This window comes from Eschrichtius robustus, chromosome 10 (assembly GCF_028021215.1).
Source record: "Eschrichtius robustus isolate mEscRob2 chromosome 10, mEscRob2.pri, whole genome shotgun sequence".
NCBI lineage: Eukaryota > Metazoa > Chordata > Mammalia > Artiodactyla > Eschrichtiidae > Eschrichtius > Eschrichtius robustus.
The window spans coordinates 36,836,023-36,851,663 of NC_090833.1; the positions used below are offsets into that span (position 1 = coordinate 36,836,023).

General features: G+C 50.9%; 2 protein-coding genes across 2 annotated transcripts; both read right to left on the reverse strand.

Moving 5' to 3' along the window:
- Window positions 1-2,794: 2,794 nt before the first annotated feature.
- Window positions 2,795-4,777, reverse strand: SPAAR (small regulatory polypeptide of amino acid response). The gene is made up of 2 exons (XM_068553111.1): window positions 4,727-4,777; window positions 2,795-4,223 (listed from the first exon to the last, which is right to left on the reverse strand). Exon 2 carries the CDS (start codon window positions 3,883-3,885, stop codon window positions 3,658-3,660), a length of 228 nt encoding a protein of 75 aa, XP_068409212.1. The 5' UTR covers window positions 3,886-4,223; window positions 4,727-4,777; the 3' UTR covers window positions 2,795-3,657.
- A 3,273-nt stretch (window positions 4,778-8,050) lies between these two features.
- HRCT1 (histidine rich carboxyl terminus 1) lies at window positions 8,051-8,961 on the reverse strand. Its single transcript, XM_068553360.1, has one exon. The coding sequence runs from the start codon at window positions 8,819-8,821 to the stop codon at window positions 8,504-8,506; it is 318 nt and encodes a 105-aa protein (XP_068409461.1). The 5' UTR covers window positions 8,822-8,961; the 3' UTR covers window positions 8,051-8,503.
- Window positions 8,962-15,641: the final 6,680 nt, after the last annotated feature.

Below are 15,641 nucleotides of genomic sequence, written 5' to 3' on the forward strand. Positions count from 1 at the left end.
AAAGACCAATAGTAAACTCTCCCTCTGGCCACAATACATCGCCCTTCTTCCCTTCAAATTATCTTCAGCTGTGATCTCCTGCTGACTCAGCTCCCACTGACTCCACCGCCCCTGTGCACGCACGTGCCCACGCACACGCACACCACCGTAGGGCTGCTCCCTTCACTCCTCTCAAACTGTTCTCGTCAAGGTCATTGTCAACTGTCACGTTGCATAACCCAAGGCCTCTTCTGGGTGCTCACCTTCGCTGGCCCCCCTGATGCTTTCAACCCACTGACCCGCCCTCTCTGAGAACCACTCTCCCTCGTAGGGTTGTCCGATAAAATACCAGACACCCAGTTCAATCTGAACCTCAGATAGACAACGAGTAACGTTTTAGTATAAGTGTGTCCCAAATACTGCATGGGACCTATGTATACTAAAATTTATTTGTTGTCTACCTGAAATTACAATTAACTGATGTCCTGTATTTTTATTTGCTAAATCGGGTAACCCTACTCCCCACTTCTCTGCCCCCCTCGCTCCCCACCTTCCTGCCCCTTCTCTAGCTGCTCCTCCATGGTGCCTCCTTTCTGTCAGCCTGCTCCAGGGTGCTGGCCTTGACTGCCTGCCCTTCTCAAACTCCCTGCTTTCCTGGAACAGCCTCTCCCTCACCCTTGGCTCCACTGCCACTGTGGGCCGGCCACCCCCTGAGTCTCCAAGAACCTTCTCTCAGCTCCTGCTGCAGGAGCCACCTCTCCCCTGTAGCAACAGCAGGTTGCAACGCTGGTGTGTGTGTGTGTGTGTGTGCGTGTGCGCGCGCGTGTGTGTACGTGCACGCTAGGGAAGACTGCTCCTGCCCAGCCTGACAAGGAAGGCTGCCTCTTTGTTGCCTTCATCTTCTGTTGCCCGGAAACATGCTGGCCAGATGTGGCAAGAAGTGGTTCCTTCAGGAGCTGGCTGTGGCCCAGCCTCGTCTCCTCACGCCCGCTCGGGCTGAACTGCTTACTCCCTGCCCGCACGTTCTCTGAACCTCCATTCATGCCGCCGTTCCCTCTGTCTGGACACCCTCCCCCAAACTCTGCTTGCTGAAGTGCCAACTTTTCTTCAAGTCCAACTCAAGAGCCACCTCCTCCCAGGTTTCCCTGGGTCTCCCAGCTCTCCCTCCCTTGAGCACCTGTGTTATTTGCACCCTTGTCCAGGTGACTATATTGGGAGTTCATCGAATGCTGGGACCAGGTCTGGTTGACTCCCACATTCCCTGGGCGGGGCCTGGTACACAGTCGGTGCTCAGCCAGTGTTTATTGAATGGAGGAGTGAATGACAATGAGTGAATGAGTGATGAGATGAATGAATGAATGCATGAGTAGATGAGGAAGTAAGGCTAAGTGAGTAGATGGAGTGGGTGGATGGATGGGTGGACGGATGGGTGGATGGGTGGGTGGATGGGTGGGTGGATGGATGGGTGGATGGGTGGATGGATGGGTGGATGGGTGGATGGATGGGTGGATGGGTGGGTGGATGGGTGGATGGATGAGTGAGTAGATGAGCGAATGAGCAAATAAGGAGACCTCAGGGCTTGACAGACTGCCCGCCTGCAGAGTGAGGCTGCCCCCCACATTGCTTGTTTTCAGAGCTGCGTGAGTCCAGCCTACAGACCTTCCCTCCATGGACCCAGGGAAGGATGTGACCACACGATACAGAGGCAAAGCCCTGGGCCTGGGTCCTGATACTTGGGTCCAGCTGAAGATGCCCGACCTAGAACAGAGCTAACTCTGCTTGAGATCAGAGAGAGGCTGAGGCCCACTCTTCTCTCCCCTCCCAGATCTCGCACTGCCATCTCTGCCCAGCTGGGGCTCCTGTGCCCGTTATTTCTTTGTCCCTGGACACGCTCACCCACCTCTGACTGGTCTGCGCACCTCTGAGAACAGGCCGCTGCTGAGCTCCTGTGGAGATGCACCACCCAGGACCCCTTCAAGGAAGGACTTCAGGGCCAGCCTCAGCTGCAGAGCTGCTTTGCCTGAGGTCAAACTTGGGGGGCTGGGGGGAGCACTCAGAGTCAGCAAAGGTGGGGGGATATTAAGGGCCTGCATCATTATTTGTCTCTTTCCTCTATCTAATCCTGCTTCCTCCTCCTTCCCCTCACAGATGTTGACCCCTATAAACATCTTGTACCCCAAACTCTGTCTGGGCTTCACTTTCAGAGAACATGACCTGAACAGTTCACTCTACTCAACTGAGGGCCTCCAGGTCCTCCCTGCAGCCGGTACCCTCCACATGCTCTATGAAGGCCCTGCTTGCGGGCTCTAGGGTCCAGAGTGACCAAGACGCAGTCCCCAGGAGCTCCTGTCCCTGGGCTGTGCCTCTTCCCTCCCCATGTTCACCCCACTCCACACCTCTCCACCAGCCTGACTCTCTCCCTGTCCCCTTACCCTTCTGCACCTCTGCAGCCCTAAGCCTCTCTCTCTGAGAGTCCTTCCTATGGCAGCCACGTGGCCAGAGTGGCCCATCCGGGCACCCTCAGGGGCCAGACCTCCTCTCAAGGTCAGTCCTGCCCCCTTCAACAGGCAGGTCCTGGGAGAGTCATTCCTTCAGGGCTGGCTGGAGACATGAGTCAGGAGACTCAGAATTCTGCACCCTTCAAACCATATGCTAAATATGGCCCGGCATTTATTTCATGGGTACAGAGAAAACAGATTTTCTATAAATAAAAACTGAACATCTATTTATTTGTGATGCAAACAAGAGCTTTGTTACATACTGTCAATATAACATAACATTTTAACTTATTCGAAATTAACTTTCAGTTCTGTCATTTGGAGTTCTATCATTTTTCTATCATTCCTGAGTGACACAAGTCACTTACAGTCTCTAAGAATAGAAGTGACCTATAAGAATATAATAATAAAGTCTCATTCAAAATATGTTTCAAAGTCTTCTTTCTGGCTTTCCTGTTAATAAAACATCTTGTACTTTCTGTGACTCTATTTTTCTCTTCTGTTTCCTTTTGTGATTCCCCAACTCTGATTCTTGGGAGACCCATAAAAGGATATGCATTTTCAATTATAAAATAAATCGCCAGTTCCCAGGAAGCAGCCCTTTGGTTTCAGAATTTCAGGGCTGATTTCAGGTAAAGGGTAGGAGGCAGATCTCAGGGGTGGGCTCTGCAGGATATGCACAGGCAAGTAGCAAAATGACTCAATTAGAGGAACAGATAAGAAGTGGTTTGTAAAACTGTCCACTGAGGGCGCTGCTTCCTCTGGTGGCAATAGAACCAGTTTCATAGGCATCCTGGGATAACTTGAGTTAACCAACACTCTGTTCACAATAAAGTCCAGTGATATTTCAGTTCACCATGAAGCTCAGAAGAGCTGGCCCACCATGCCATCCAACACTGCCCGGCCACTCAAGCTCCGGACCTCTCCTAAGCCCCATCCTGTGGGTTGGGTCCAGCTGAGCTCTCAGGGGTCAGAGCTGACTCCCACCTGGTCCCATCACCATGGATCTCCCAGACTGGAGGGCATGGCAAGCTGGGATGGGATGGGACAGGCAGTTTTCTGGATACAGGCAGGGAAGGACAGGAATGCCGGGCTTGGAGGAGTGGGTCATCAGAGAAGGCTTGCTGGGGGGTAGATGAGTCTGACCACCAGCAGAGCAAATCCTGGGGGCTGGTAGGTCTCACATGAAGGTCCAGAAGTCCCGGACACCCGCCACTGGCTGGGCATGATGACCTGGCCCCGTGGAGAGAGAAGTCTCCTGGCGAAACGTGGCCACCGTGAAGCTAGGGCGTGGGCTCCCCTGAGAATCCGGGGTCCTTGAGTCACAGCTGAAACAGCAAAGGATGCAGGTGATGGCCACAGTGACCACGAATAGTACGGCCACCATTCCAATCACTGCCGTTTCCATGGCCCCGTTTGGCCACTGACCCGCTGAGCAACCCGGGATGCGTCTCGGACCTTAGCTCCCCATCCGAAGCGAGGGGCTCTTGGTGATGGCAGGTACCCTTGCTCCTCCAGCTGCTCTCCCTGTGGTCTTCTAAGAAGATACCGGTCTGAGGCCCTGGCTGGTGCCCCCTCTGGGCCGTTGGGTGCCCCACATGGCTCTACTCCGACCTCAGTGGGTCTCTGTCACTGTTTTCTAAGCCTCGGGCCAGGTTTCTAAGAGCCATGGGCAACTCCCCTGGCAGCTCTGGAAGAAGCGCTGTCCTGAGAGATGTGAGCTCAAGACTCCCTGGATGCAGGGGGCTGCAAGGAGAAGGCAGAAGACTTTGCTCAGAGGGAGCCTCACTAACCCGGCCCTCTGATGACGCATATGGATTTCACGAGTGTTTGTACACTCAGACAAAAGACAAAATACTCCCCATCCTGTGGATCCGAGATGAGCCCAGGCTCCTCCCCTGGATGAACCTTGGGCCAGTCCTTGAATCAGCCTATCTGCTGCCTCTCGAACCCCTGGCCCTGTGCTGGGGGCAGGGACGAAAGTGGGGAGGAGACAATGGCAGCTCTGGGCCAGATGCAGGGAGTGCTGCTAGGAAACAAGTGCCCTTTCACTCGGCCTCCTTTTCTGCACGGGCTGGGAGAGTGCTGTTTAGATAAGGCAGGTCATGCTCCGGGCGGGATATCTGAGCCTTCAGTAACTACTGTGGGCTCCTTAGTCCCTCTCTCCGTCTCCTGCTCCAGCCTCCCCGCAGCCCGCCTCGCTGCCTGCTCGTGCCAGCTGCTCACACTCAGCTGCCGTGAAAACTTACCCTGGGCTCCGCAAGGGACAGCTCTGGCTGTACGCAGTGCCGTGGGCTCCTGAGCCGGTGGCCACCCCAGGGGCCAGGCCATGGCACACTCATTCCCAGGGTACCGCAGCCTTGGTCCTGCCGGGGACGAGGCTCTGAGATGTCTGAGCGGCTGTGAGCACTTCCTGCATTCCTTCCTCCAATTGTGAGTGAGGGCCCAGGACCCGCACAGCTGCCGGCCCCCTTGGTGACTGCACTCACCTCACCTCACCCCCGTGCACACCCATGCCACTCCAGCCCTGCTCCCTGCCAGGGTCTCCACTTCACCGGCTCGGGGGAGGGGGTGAGCCAGGCCCAGGCCATGAGTAAGTCTGCCAGAAGGGGCTCCATCCTGACTGTCACTCGGTCACAGCCCTTCCACAGCCAACACCTCCTGAGACCACCACCACTTCCAGAAAGTAGACTGGGTTATTAGCCCCACTTTACCCAACCTTGGAGAAAAGGTATTGTGAGAAACAAGAATTCCAGGTACTAGACACAGTCAGGCACTATCTAGTATCATGGTTCCAGCAACATTGCGAAGTGATATTATCTCCATTTCAGAGATAACAGTGCCCATAGTCACAGAGGTTAAATGACCTGCCCACAGCCTACTGCTAGTTAGTAGTGATAACTAGAGTACCAAATAGTCTAGGAGAGGCTTCCTCCCTTTCCTCTTAGTTCGATGCTCTCTCTAGGTACCACCAGTCCACAGAGCAATTGCCTCCTTCTACAGTTTTACTGATCAGAGTGCAAAGGCCCAGAGAGGGCCAAGGCCTAGCCCAGGGTCACACAGCCTGGGTCCTTTTCAATTTCTCCAAGGCCCAGTGAACTTTCTTTGGTACTAGTTGTAGGAAACTGCCTACACACAGAATGGGAGAGTGACTATTCGGAGTAAATGATACCCTGCTAAATTCTCTCTCTTCCCTTTTCTAAGATGACCGGACACCCACACAGAGGAGGAGCCCGGAGCCAGCGGGGGCTGTGACAGGAAGCTGGACACTTCGAATTATTTGTATTAACTGGGGCGACCAGAAGAAGGAGACAGGAAACATGATGAGCCAATCTGTGGGGCCTGTGGTTTCAGACTGAATTACCAAAATCAATTAGTCAGTTTGGGAGATGGAGGGCACCAGGGGAACTGCTTGTCCTAAGGGTTTATTCCAGGTATTTTCTCTTCTTGCGAGTTCTGTAATCCTATGATAGACAGTCCCTGCCCATGAGCCCCAGATGCAATGGGGCTCCCAAAGATGTCTACCACTTAGACACACATCTGTCATCCCAGCATCCATCACTGTCTACTGGTCAGAAGAAAGACCACGCCCCATACATTCCATATATATATATATATATAAAAATATATATGTATGTATATAGTGGGGTTTTTTGTTTTTTGTTTTTGGCCTTACCACGTGGCATGTGGGGTATTAATTCCCCCACTAGTGATCGAACCTGCACCCCTTACTGTGGAAGCTCAGAGTCTTAACCACTGGACCACCAGGGAAGTCCCCCATACATCCCACTTATATTAACAAGGGAAAAGGTGATGGCAGGCATCCTGGTTCTCCCAGAGGATGCTTGAAGCCACACTTAGGAAAGACAGGCCAGCCAAGGCTGACATGGGGCTCTGCAGAGGGATGGGGGGCATGGTCCAAGCCAGCAGGCTACAGACCTCCACACACCTCCAACACTGGGGAGATAGGGTAGGAACACAAGCTCCCTCAGCAAGGCCCCAGGAGCTCAACGGCCTAATCCTTGCAGGGTCCTACTGCTATACCTGGTGTCCCTGAAGCCCCAAGCTTCTGGCAGTAGTTATTCCAAGCACATTTACTTTTCTAGAGAGCATGAGGCTCTGGGAATCCTTCCTGAGCATCTGTTGTGTGGACTGCTTCCACCCTGGGCGGTGGGGAGCCTTCAAAGAGTTCTCAGACCTATGAGGGCAGGGGCCTTTGAATCTTGCCGTAAATCTCTAGGGAAAGAGAGTGTGTTCAGTGTGCCAACAGAAGTAGCGATAACAACAACAATAATAATAATAAATTGGAAACCCATAGGAGTGAGTAACGAATTCGTCTTGGGCAAAGACACAGAGAAGGGAAGGTGCAGGGTGTTTTCTGAGCCTGAGGACTGGAGCAGTGCGGATAGGACAAAAGGAACACGGGTAGGCACGAAACAGACCAGGGGGCCTTGAATGGCCAACCAAGGGGCAGAGACTTTGTTCCAAGGGCAGTGAGGAGGCTACAGTGTGGGGACGCTTCACAAAGGGGCAGGGCTGGAGGTAGGCAGACCCGGAGGGCCTGTGGCAGGAATCCAGGCTGGGGATGAGCTAAGGGCAGCCGTAGCGGGAGGGGAGGGGAGGTGGGTTCAAAAGGCACCGTAGACCCCGATCCACTTTCCCAAGCCTGAAGTCTAGTCCAGCTCTCAGTGTGAATTTGCCTCCCTCTCCCCCTCCCACCCCTTCCCATCCCAGCCCTCACAGAGAATCCACCAGGAAATAGAAAAGAAACAGGACATTCTGTTCCAGTGAGTCAGTCACCAGGCCCCGGACTTTCTGGCCTGTTCTCCAGCCCCTCCCCACCACCTGGCCTGGCCCCCAAGCCTCTCCCCCTCCACTTCCCACCCTGGCTCACAGGACTTCCTTCCTCAGGGAAGGCCTCAGAACAAGATTTCCGTGCTCACTTTGGAATTCCGTCAGCTGTTCTGGGGTATTTGGGAACAGGCCTCCAGGCTTTGGCAAGAAGTTTCTGTCATCTATCCCATTTTAGGGAAGAGGAAACTGAGACTCCGAGGAGGCGAGCTCTCTCCCAAGGCCACCCAGCACCACACCCTCCCTCCCAGACACAGTGCCAGCCACGCACGGGCGGGTCAGGCTGGCTGGAGACTCAAGGCCTGGATAGGAAACCCTGACCCAGTTACCAAAGAAACATTAATTCAGCACAGCCCATGGAAGGGGGATTCTGCAATTCCAGAGCGCAGTCTGTCCTAGAGATGGACTGAAAAGAGCCCTGGAGGTAGAGCCCAGGGGCCAGCCTGGACGGCCTCGCTCCTCCTCGCTATGAGCCCTCTCTGGGCAGGGCTGCCTGCAAACCCTAACCTCCCCCTCATCAGAGCTCAGGCCCCAGGCCTTCTCACCTACTGTCCACGAGCCCTGCAGAGCCGCCCAATCTCCCCCACTGCAGGGCCCGCACCAGGCACTCGTTCCCACCGGAGAGGAAGGTCCAGGGCAAGGCAGACACAGGGCTGGCCGCTCCCTCCCTCCCACTTGAGTTACAATCAAGAGCCTCTTCACAAAAGCTTCTTAGTGGTTTTTATTTTCTTGTATTAAGGCACCATTGACTTGACTGTGCAGCCTCAAACTGCCTTCTGCAAATGAAAGGGCGTTACCAGGGCGCCTCCCAGCTACGCCCGGCCAGAGGCCTGGTTGTTCGGAGAGAGCAGGATACACCTTCTGCGCATCCCCACACCCCTGTGCACCTGCACCAGACTGGACGTCACTTCTGGTGCCCGTTGGGACTTACAGTCACAAGGTGGCGTCCGCCCCCAAAGGACCACCGCCACCCCTGCTCTCAGCCCTGTCACCCTCCGGTGTGCGCAGGGCCACCCCTGGTGCTCCTCAGTTCTCCGCCTCCGTAGCACACAGGGCACAGTAGGCGAATGAAGCCCAAGCATGTCCTGACGTTCACCACCGAGAGGTGCCCTTCTGCACGGGAACCTCGGGGTCCCTGCATCCTGGTGATGGTGGGGCAGGCTGCCATTCAGGCATCAGCGGCGGCCTCGCTGGGCCTGGTGGGCGTGGTGGTGGGCGAGGTGATGGTGGTGATGGAGGGCCGTGTGGGGCATGTGAGGCACACGGCCAGAATAACGGAAATGGTGCAAGCGTCCCAGGTGGCCCCGGCCTGAGGAGATCGGAGGCTGGGCCCACCGGACTCGGTTTCTCCTTGCAGCGGGGTGGTTCCTCTCCACGTCAGGCTCCTCCTGCCTGCAGTACAAGCAGGCGGCCAGCAGCAGCAGCAGCAGAGTAGCCACAGCAGCGCCTATGATCAAGCCCGCGAGGGTCGTGCTCCCCAGGAGGCCCAGCATCTGGGAGTTGACAGCGGCCTCCGCTCGGTGGCTCCTCGCTGCTTCCTCCCCTTCGGCAGCCTCTGCTCAGCCCTCACAGTCACTGGACTTTGTTTTCTCAGCTCCTGTGGGCTGGAGAGCAGCCAGGGAATGTGGGTGCAGCCTCTTTGGGCTGGAGCTGCCAGCCAAGGGGAGGCCTGGCCACTGTTAGCTCTGGGGAGGCCCACAGCGAGGCTTGGTCGGGACAGAGAAGCTGAAAGGAGGGGCTGCGGGGTGGGGAGAGGCCGGAGGCTGGAGATAAGAGTCTACGCCCCCAATCCTGCTGTTTGGCCAAGTGACTGGGCCAGCTCTGTCCCCTCCCTGGGCCTCTGCTCCCTCCTCTCTTAGAGCACAGCACATGGGTTCTCGAACCACATGACTCACTAGCCCTGTGATTGTGCACAAGTCTCCTAAACTCTCTGTGCCTCAGTTTCTTCATCTGTAAAATGGCTCATTAGAGTATATTTCCTCATAGGGTTTTCTGAGGATTCAAGGAGTTAAGATTTATAAGGCACTTAAACCAGGTCCTGACACGTTTGCCACTGATATTAAGGTAGTGCAGTTTGCACCAGTCGACTTGGGAGACCTCGTGCCATCTGAGAGTCTGCGGCTCCCTGTCCTGCAGCCCACAGAGGCCTCCTGGACTAGTCAGGTTCTATCGTGCAATTGTCCCACACTTCCGGACCTCAGGCAGGCCCCGCAGGCAGGGTTTTATCATCCAGGGAAGCTGAACAACTGTCTCTGCGTCCTCAGTCCTGCTGGATCTGGGAGCTAAGAGGGTCTGGGTGTTAGCCCAGGGCTGCAGGAGGCAGGAAGGAGGCCGCTGAGGTCAGAGAGGGCCCAGTGCCAGCCTCCTGGCTTCCAACCAACAGGCTCAACTGGCCATAAACGGCAGGCCCTCGCTCCACCCCAGCCTCCCTGCCCAGCAGTTGTGACACGCCATTCCTGCCTGGGGGAGAATTTACAGAGGGGGCAGGACCTGAGCAGTTTCGGATCCCTCTCCCCGTCCTGGTCCTGAATCCTCTGTTCATCTAGACAAGCGCTTACCCGTCCCACCCACATGTCCAGGGATGGGCGCCCACTATCTCCCCGGGCAGCCCCTTCTGCTGTGGGCTTGTCGGACTGTTCTCACAGCTCTTGCTCACATGCTGCAGGGCCTCCCCGAAGCCCCCAGCTCTGCATCTCCATCCTGAGACCACGGACGCCCGGGGGCCCTCCACAGTGAGCCCACCTCTGTGGGACCTTGGACAAGCCCCTCCCCTGCAGCCTGTTTCCTCCTCTGGAAAAGTGCCAGGGTAAGAGGTGACCTCTGGGGACCTTCCCTCTCTGACCTCAATCTGAGACGAGCTCTCTCAGGGAAGCCCCAAACCCTTAGGGCAAACCTCCTCCGGATGGAAAAGCCAAGCATTCCCTTCAACCAAATTGGGCTCTGGGGGCAGCGGGCCTAATGAGTCCTGGGGCTTTCACCCTGGGGCGGGGGGGCGGGGGGGTGCGTGTGGAGGGAGGAAGCCACTTGAACTTTTAATGATGCTCAAGTGAGAACTCCCTCCTGTGGCTTCTAGAGGCCTGCGAGCCCAGCTGCCTTCCCTGGGGGCCTGTTAGGAGGGAAGTGTGCTGGAAGGAGGAGGAGGAAGCCAAACAGAACTTTCTCCTTCTTGGGAGCTTCTGCAAGGAGACTCCCACTCCACACCAGCCACGGGAGGGGGGCAGGGCCCTGCCACTGGCAGAACTCCAGTCGGCACTAAGGGCCTCTTGGAATCACGCAGACCCAGCCCTCACTGAGAGCCAGAGAAACTGAGGGAGGGGACTTGCCTAAGGTACCCCAGCTTTGTGGGCTATTCTAGACAGCAAATGATCAAGACAGCACGATTCCTGGAGTGAGGGGGAGCTCCAGAGTGAGAGCTGAGATCAGCTGAGGACCGTCCACAGAGATAACAGGGAAAGGGTGTGTGGATTTGGATGACTCTGTGGGGGGCAGGGAATTGGGGGAGCTCCCCATCCAACACACACATACACACACATTTATTTTCTTAAGTGCAGGGTCACTCCCCATCTGGACAGAAGATACAATCCTAAGGTGGGCATTTGATTGCAAGCTTTGGGCACTCGGGAAGGTGTTCAGACCATGGTCCTCCAGGACATCACAAGTGACTGAGACCTCCTTGGAGGGCTTGCAGGACTGATGACCTTAGAGGATGTGTGGCTGTATCTAGGGATTCCCTGCCTCAGAAAAGCTGTCCCGTGGCGTTGTCGCTGTATATCTCCCTTAGGGTCGGGGCTTCTGCACGCTCCACAAGCAGCCTTCCAAGATGAGGGGCCAGAGTTCCAGACAATACATACGGCTGATGGGTCAAGACTTTTGGAGTTCATATCATTAGCTTCACGCCCATGCTCTCCAGGGTGCACAGGCCTCTGCATGGACTTGCACACATGTGTACACTTGTAAACCAACATTGCACGGAGAGCAAACTCATGCACCAAGAGTTGTGTGTGCACACACTTATACACAAGTGCACAAGTGCACACAAGTTCCCTACAAGCTCACAAACTTGTGCTTCTACTGGCTGCAAGTGGTTTTCGGTTGTCCCATGACAGCAACCATTGTTTTCACTAATTGGTGGCACCACCTAGCGGTGACACGGTAAATAAATCAGTTTTGTATTCGGACCTGTCAAGTTATAGTTCCCTGATCTTTGCTTATAGATCTTAATTTGAACCCATCCTCTTAACTCCTTTCTGTCCCAAATTCTGGTCCAGAAACTGTAAGGAATTTCTACAAGATCTAGTGCAGATGGAACCAGACCGATGGATGTATTGACTAAGGAAGGGCATCACCAGGGAGCCCAACTGAGGGGCTGCCCCAGCAGAGCCACCCTAAGCCCCATGATAGACAGCCAGGACTATGCATTAGGGTGAGGTTGGCACAGGCAGGAAACATTTTGGGTGATGCTGGGAACTGCAAAAGTGTCTGCTTGCAAGGTAGTTGGCCAAGACTTAGCCCATCTTTTGGTTTGCACATAAAAGCAGAGACATTGGCCACAAGGTTCCTAACCTGTGTGCTTATGCCAGTTAGAGAAAGGAGAAATTCCTCCAGCAAACCTTGAGCTGCCTCTATAAATACTGAAAAGAAGTTGCCCAGCGCAGTGGCAAACTTCTCTCAAGAGCCCTCCCTGCACTAATCATGGCCAACTGGATGCCCCTACCTAGAAAACTACACCATAAACAAGTGGGCTTTTTTTTTCCTTTCTCCATTGCCTGGAACCAATATGCTTGAAAATAATCTGCATAATCTTTTCTAGAACCACTTCAAATTCTAATCCCAAACAAACATAGATCTAGGTAGGTCCTTCTGTAAAGGGAATAAAGAAAGAAAAATTACTAGACACATGAAAAAAGATATAAGGTATTGTATCCTTACTACCAGAATTGCTAGAATCTTGAAAACAGACACTTAGTAAAATTCTCAAATTTATATTCTAAATAATATTCAAAAGGTCAGTCCATATGTGAGTTTGGGAAATATGCAAAAAAAGAAATTTACTTTTAAATTAAAAACCACTCAAGAAAGACTGCTTTGAAAACCTTCCCCATAACTCTGAAAAAGAATAAAGAAAGAGGGAGAGAAGAAATGCCCAGGAAATCAAACACAGTTGGCTCTTAAACAACATGGGGGGTCAGGGGCACCAACCCACCCACAGTCGAAAATCACCTATAACTTTATAGGTGGCCCTCCATATCAGGGGTTCTGCATCCACAATTCAACCAACCATGGATCGTGTAGTACTGTAGTATTTAGTACTGGAAACAAAAACCACGTGTAAGGGGACCCATGCAGTTCAAACACATGTTGTTGGAGGGTCAACTGCATACTTGCATAATAGACATTCCAGAAGTAGAGAACAGAGCCATGGAGAAACAATTGTTAAAGAAATAAAGAAAATTTCCTACCTGAAGAATTGTCTTTAGATCAAAAGTTGCACCGAGTACTAGGCAAACTATTTGAAGAGGCCAGGACAGGCCAGACCAGACCATCTAGGTATATCCAGGTGAAATTTTAATAGTAAAAATGTCATGTGAAAAACAGGTTTAAAGGAAAGCAAAATGGTAGACCACTATGGAAACAATTTAGCAGTTTCTTACAAAACTAAACATACTCTATCTACTGTATGATCCAGCAATCACACTCCTTGGTATTTACCCAAAGTTACAACTTATGTGCACACAAAAACCTGCACACGGATGTTTGTAGCAGCTTTATTCATAATTGCCAAAACTTGAAAGCAACCAAGATGTCCTTCAGTAGGTGAACGGATAAACTAAGATATATCCAGACAATGGAATATTATTCAGCACTAAAAAGAAATGAGCTGTTGTTGCCAAAATCTTGGCTCTCTGTGAATCAATGTCGAAAAGAAATACAGAGACAGAGTTCTGGAGGAACGAGAAAAATGGCTTTTTTTTTAAATGTTTAACTCTTTTTTTTATTAACATCTTTGTTGGAGTATAATTGCTTTACAGTGTTGTGTTAGTTTCTGCTGTACAACAAAGTGAATCAGGCATATGCATACGTATATCCCCATATCCCCTCCCTCTTGTGTCTCCCTCTCACCCTCCTTCTCCCACTCCTCTAGGTGGTCGCAAAGCACCGAGCTGATCTCCCTGTGCTATGAAGTTGCTTCCCACTAGCTAGCTACTTTACATTTGGTAGTGTATATATGTCAATGCTACTCTCTCACTTTGTCCCAGCTTACCCTTCCCGCTCCCCATGTCCTCAAGTCCATTCTCTACGTCTGTGTCTCTATTCCTGTCCTGCCCCTAAGTTCATCAGAACCATTTTCTTTTTAGATTCCATATATATGTGCTAGCATACAGTATTTGTTTTTCTCTTTCTGACTTATTTCACTCTGTATGACAGACTCTAGGTCCATCCACCTCACTACAAATGACTCAATTTTGTTTCTTTTTATGGCTGAGTAATATTCCATTGTATATATGTACCACATCTTCTTTATCCATTCATCTGTCATGGGCATTTATGTTGCTACCATGTCCTGGCTATTGTAAATAGTGCTGCAATGAACATTGTGGTACATGACTCTTTTTGAATTATGGTCTTCTCAGGGTATATGTCCAGTAGTGGGATTGCTGGGGCACACGGTAGTTCTATTTTTAGTTTTTTAAGGAACCTCCATACTGTTCTGCATAGTGACTGTATAAATTTACATTCCCACCAACAGTGCAAGAGGGTTCCCTTTTCTCCACAACCTCTTCAGCATCTATTGTTTGTAGATTTTTTGATGATGGCCATTCTGACCGTGTGAGGTGATACCTCATTGTAGTTTTGATTTTCATTTCTCTAATGATTAGTGATGTTGAGCATCTTTTCATGTATTTGTTGGCCATCTGTATATCTTCTTTGGAGAAATGTCTATTTAGGTCTTCGTTTGCAAATACTTTCTCCCATTCTGAGGGTTGTCTTTTAGTCTTGTTTATGGTTTCCTTTGCTGTGCAAAAGCTTTTAAGTTTCAATAGGTCCCATTTGTTTATTTTTGTTTTTATTTCCCTTACTCTATGAGGTGGGTCAAAAAGGATCTTGCTGTGATTTATGTCATAGAGGGTTCTGCCTATGTTTTCCTCTAAGAGTTTTATAGTGTATGGCCTTACATTTAGGTCTTTAATCCATTTTGAGTTTATTTTTTGTATGGTGTTAGGAAGTGTTCTAATTTCATTCTTTTACATGTAGCTGTCCAGTTTTCCCAGCACCACTTATTGAAGAGGCTGTCTTTTCTCCACTGTATATTCTTGCCTCCTTTATCAAATATAAGGTGACCATATTTGCGTGGGTTTATCTCTGGGCTTTCTATTCTGTTCCATTGATCTATATTTCTGTTTTTGTGCCAATACCATACTGTCTTGATTACTGCAGCTTTGTAGTATAGTCTGAAGTCCGGGAGCCTGATTCCTCCAGTTCCATTTTTCTTTCTCAAGATTGTGTTGGCTATTCGGGATCTTTTGTGTTTCCATACAAATTGTGTGATTTATTGTTCCAGTTCTGTGAAAAATGGCATTGATAGTTTGATAGGGATTGCATTGAATCTGTAGATTGCTTTGGGTAGTATAGTCATTTTCACAATGTTGATTCTTCCAATCCAAGAACATAGTATATCTCTCCATCTGTTTGTATCATCTTTAATTTCTTTCATCAGTGTCTTATAGTTTTCTGCATACAGGTATTTTGTCTCCTTAGATAGGTTTATTCCTAGGTATTTTATTCTTTTTTGTTGCAATGGTAAATGGGAGTATTTCCTTAAATTCTCTTTCAGATTTTTTATCATTAGTGTATAGGAATGCAAGAGACTTCTGTGCATTAATTTTGTATCCTGCTACTTTACCAAATTCATTAATTAGCTCTAGTTGTTTTCTGGTGGCATCTTTAGGATTTTCCATGTATAGTATCATGTCATCTGCAAACAGTGACAGCTTTACTTCTTCTTTTCCAATTTGGATTCCTTTTATTTCTTTTTCTTCTCTGATTGCTGTGGCTAAAACTTCCAAAACTATGTTGAATAATAGTGGTGAGAGCAGGCAACCTTGTCTTGTTCCTGATCTTAGAGGAAATGGTTTCTGTTTTTCACCATTAAGAACGATGTTGGCTGTGGGTTTGTCATATACGGTCTTTATTATGTTGAGGTAGTCTCCCTCTAAGCCTACTTTTTGGAGAGTTCTTATCATAAATGGGTGTTGAATTGTCAAAGGGTTTTTCTGCATCTATTGAGATTATCATATGGTTTTTATCCTTCAA

Bases quoted from the DNA above. Each gene is read 5' to 3' on its own strand.
- SPAAR (XM_068553111.1), bottom strand. From the start codon at position 3,885: ATGGAAACGGCAGTGATTGGAATGGTGGCCGTACTATTCGTGGTCACT.
- HRCT1 (XM_068553360.1), bottom strand. From the start codon at position 8,821: ATGCTGGGCCTCCTGGGGAGCACGACCCTCGCGGGCTTGATCATAGGC.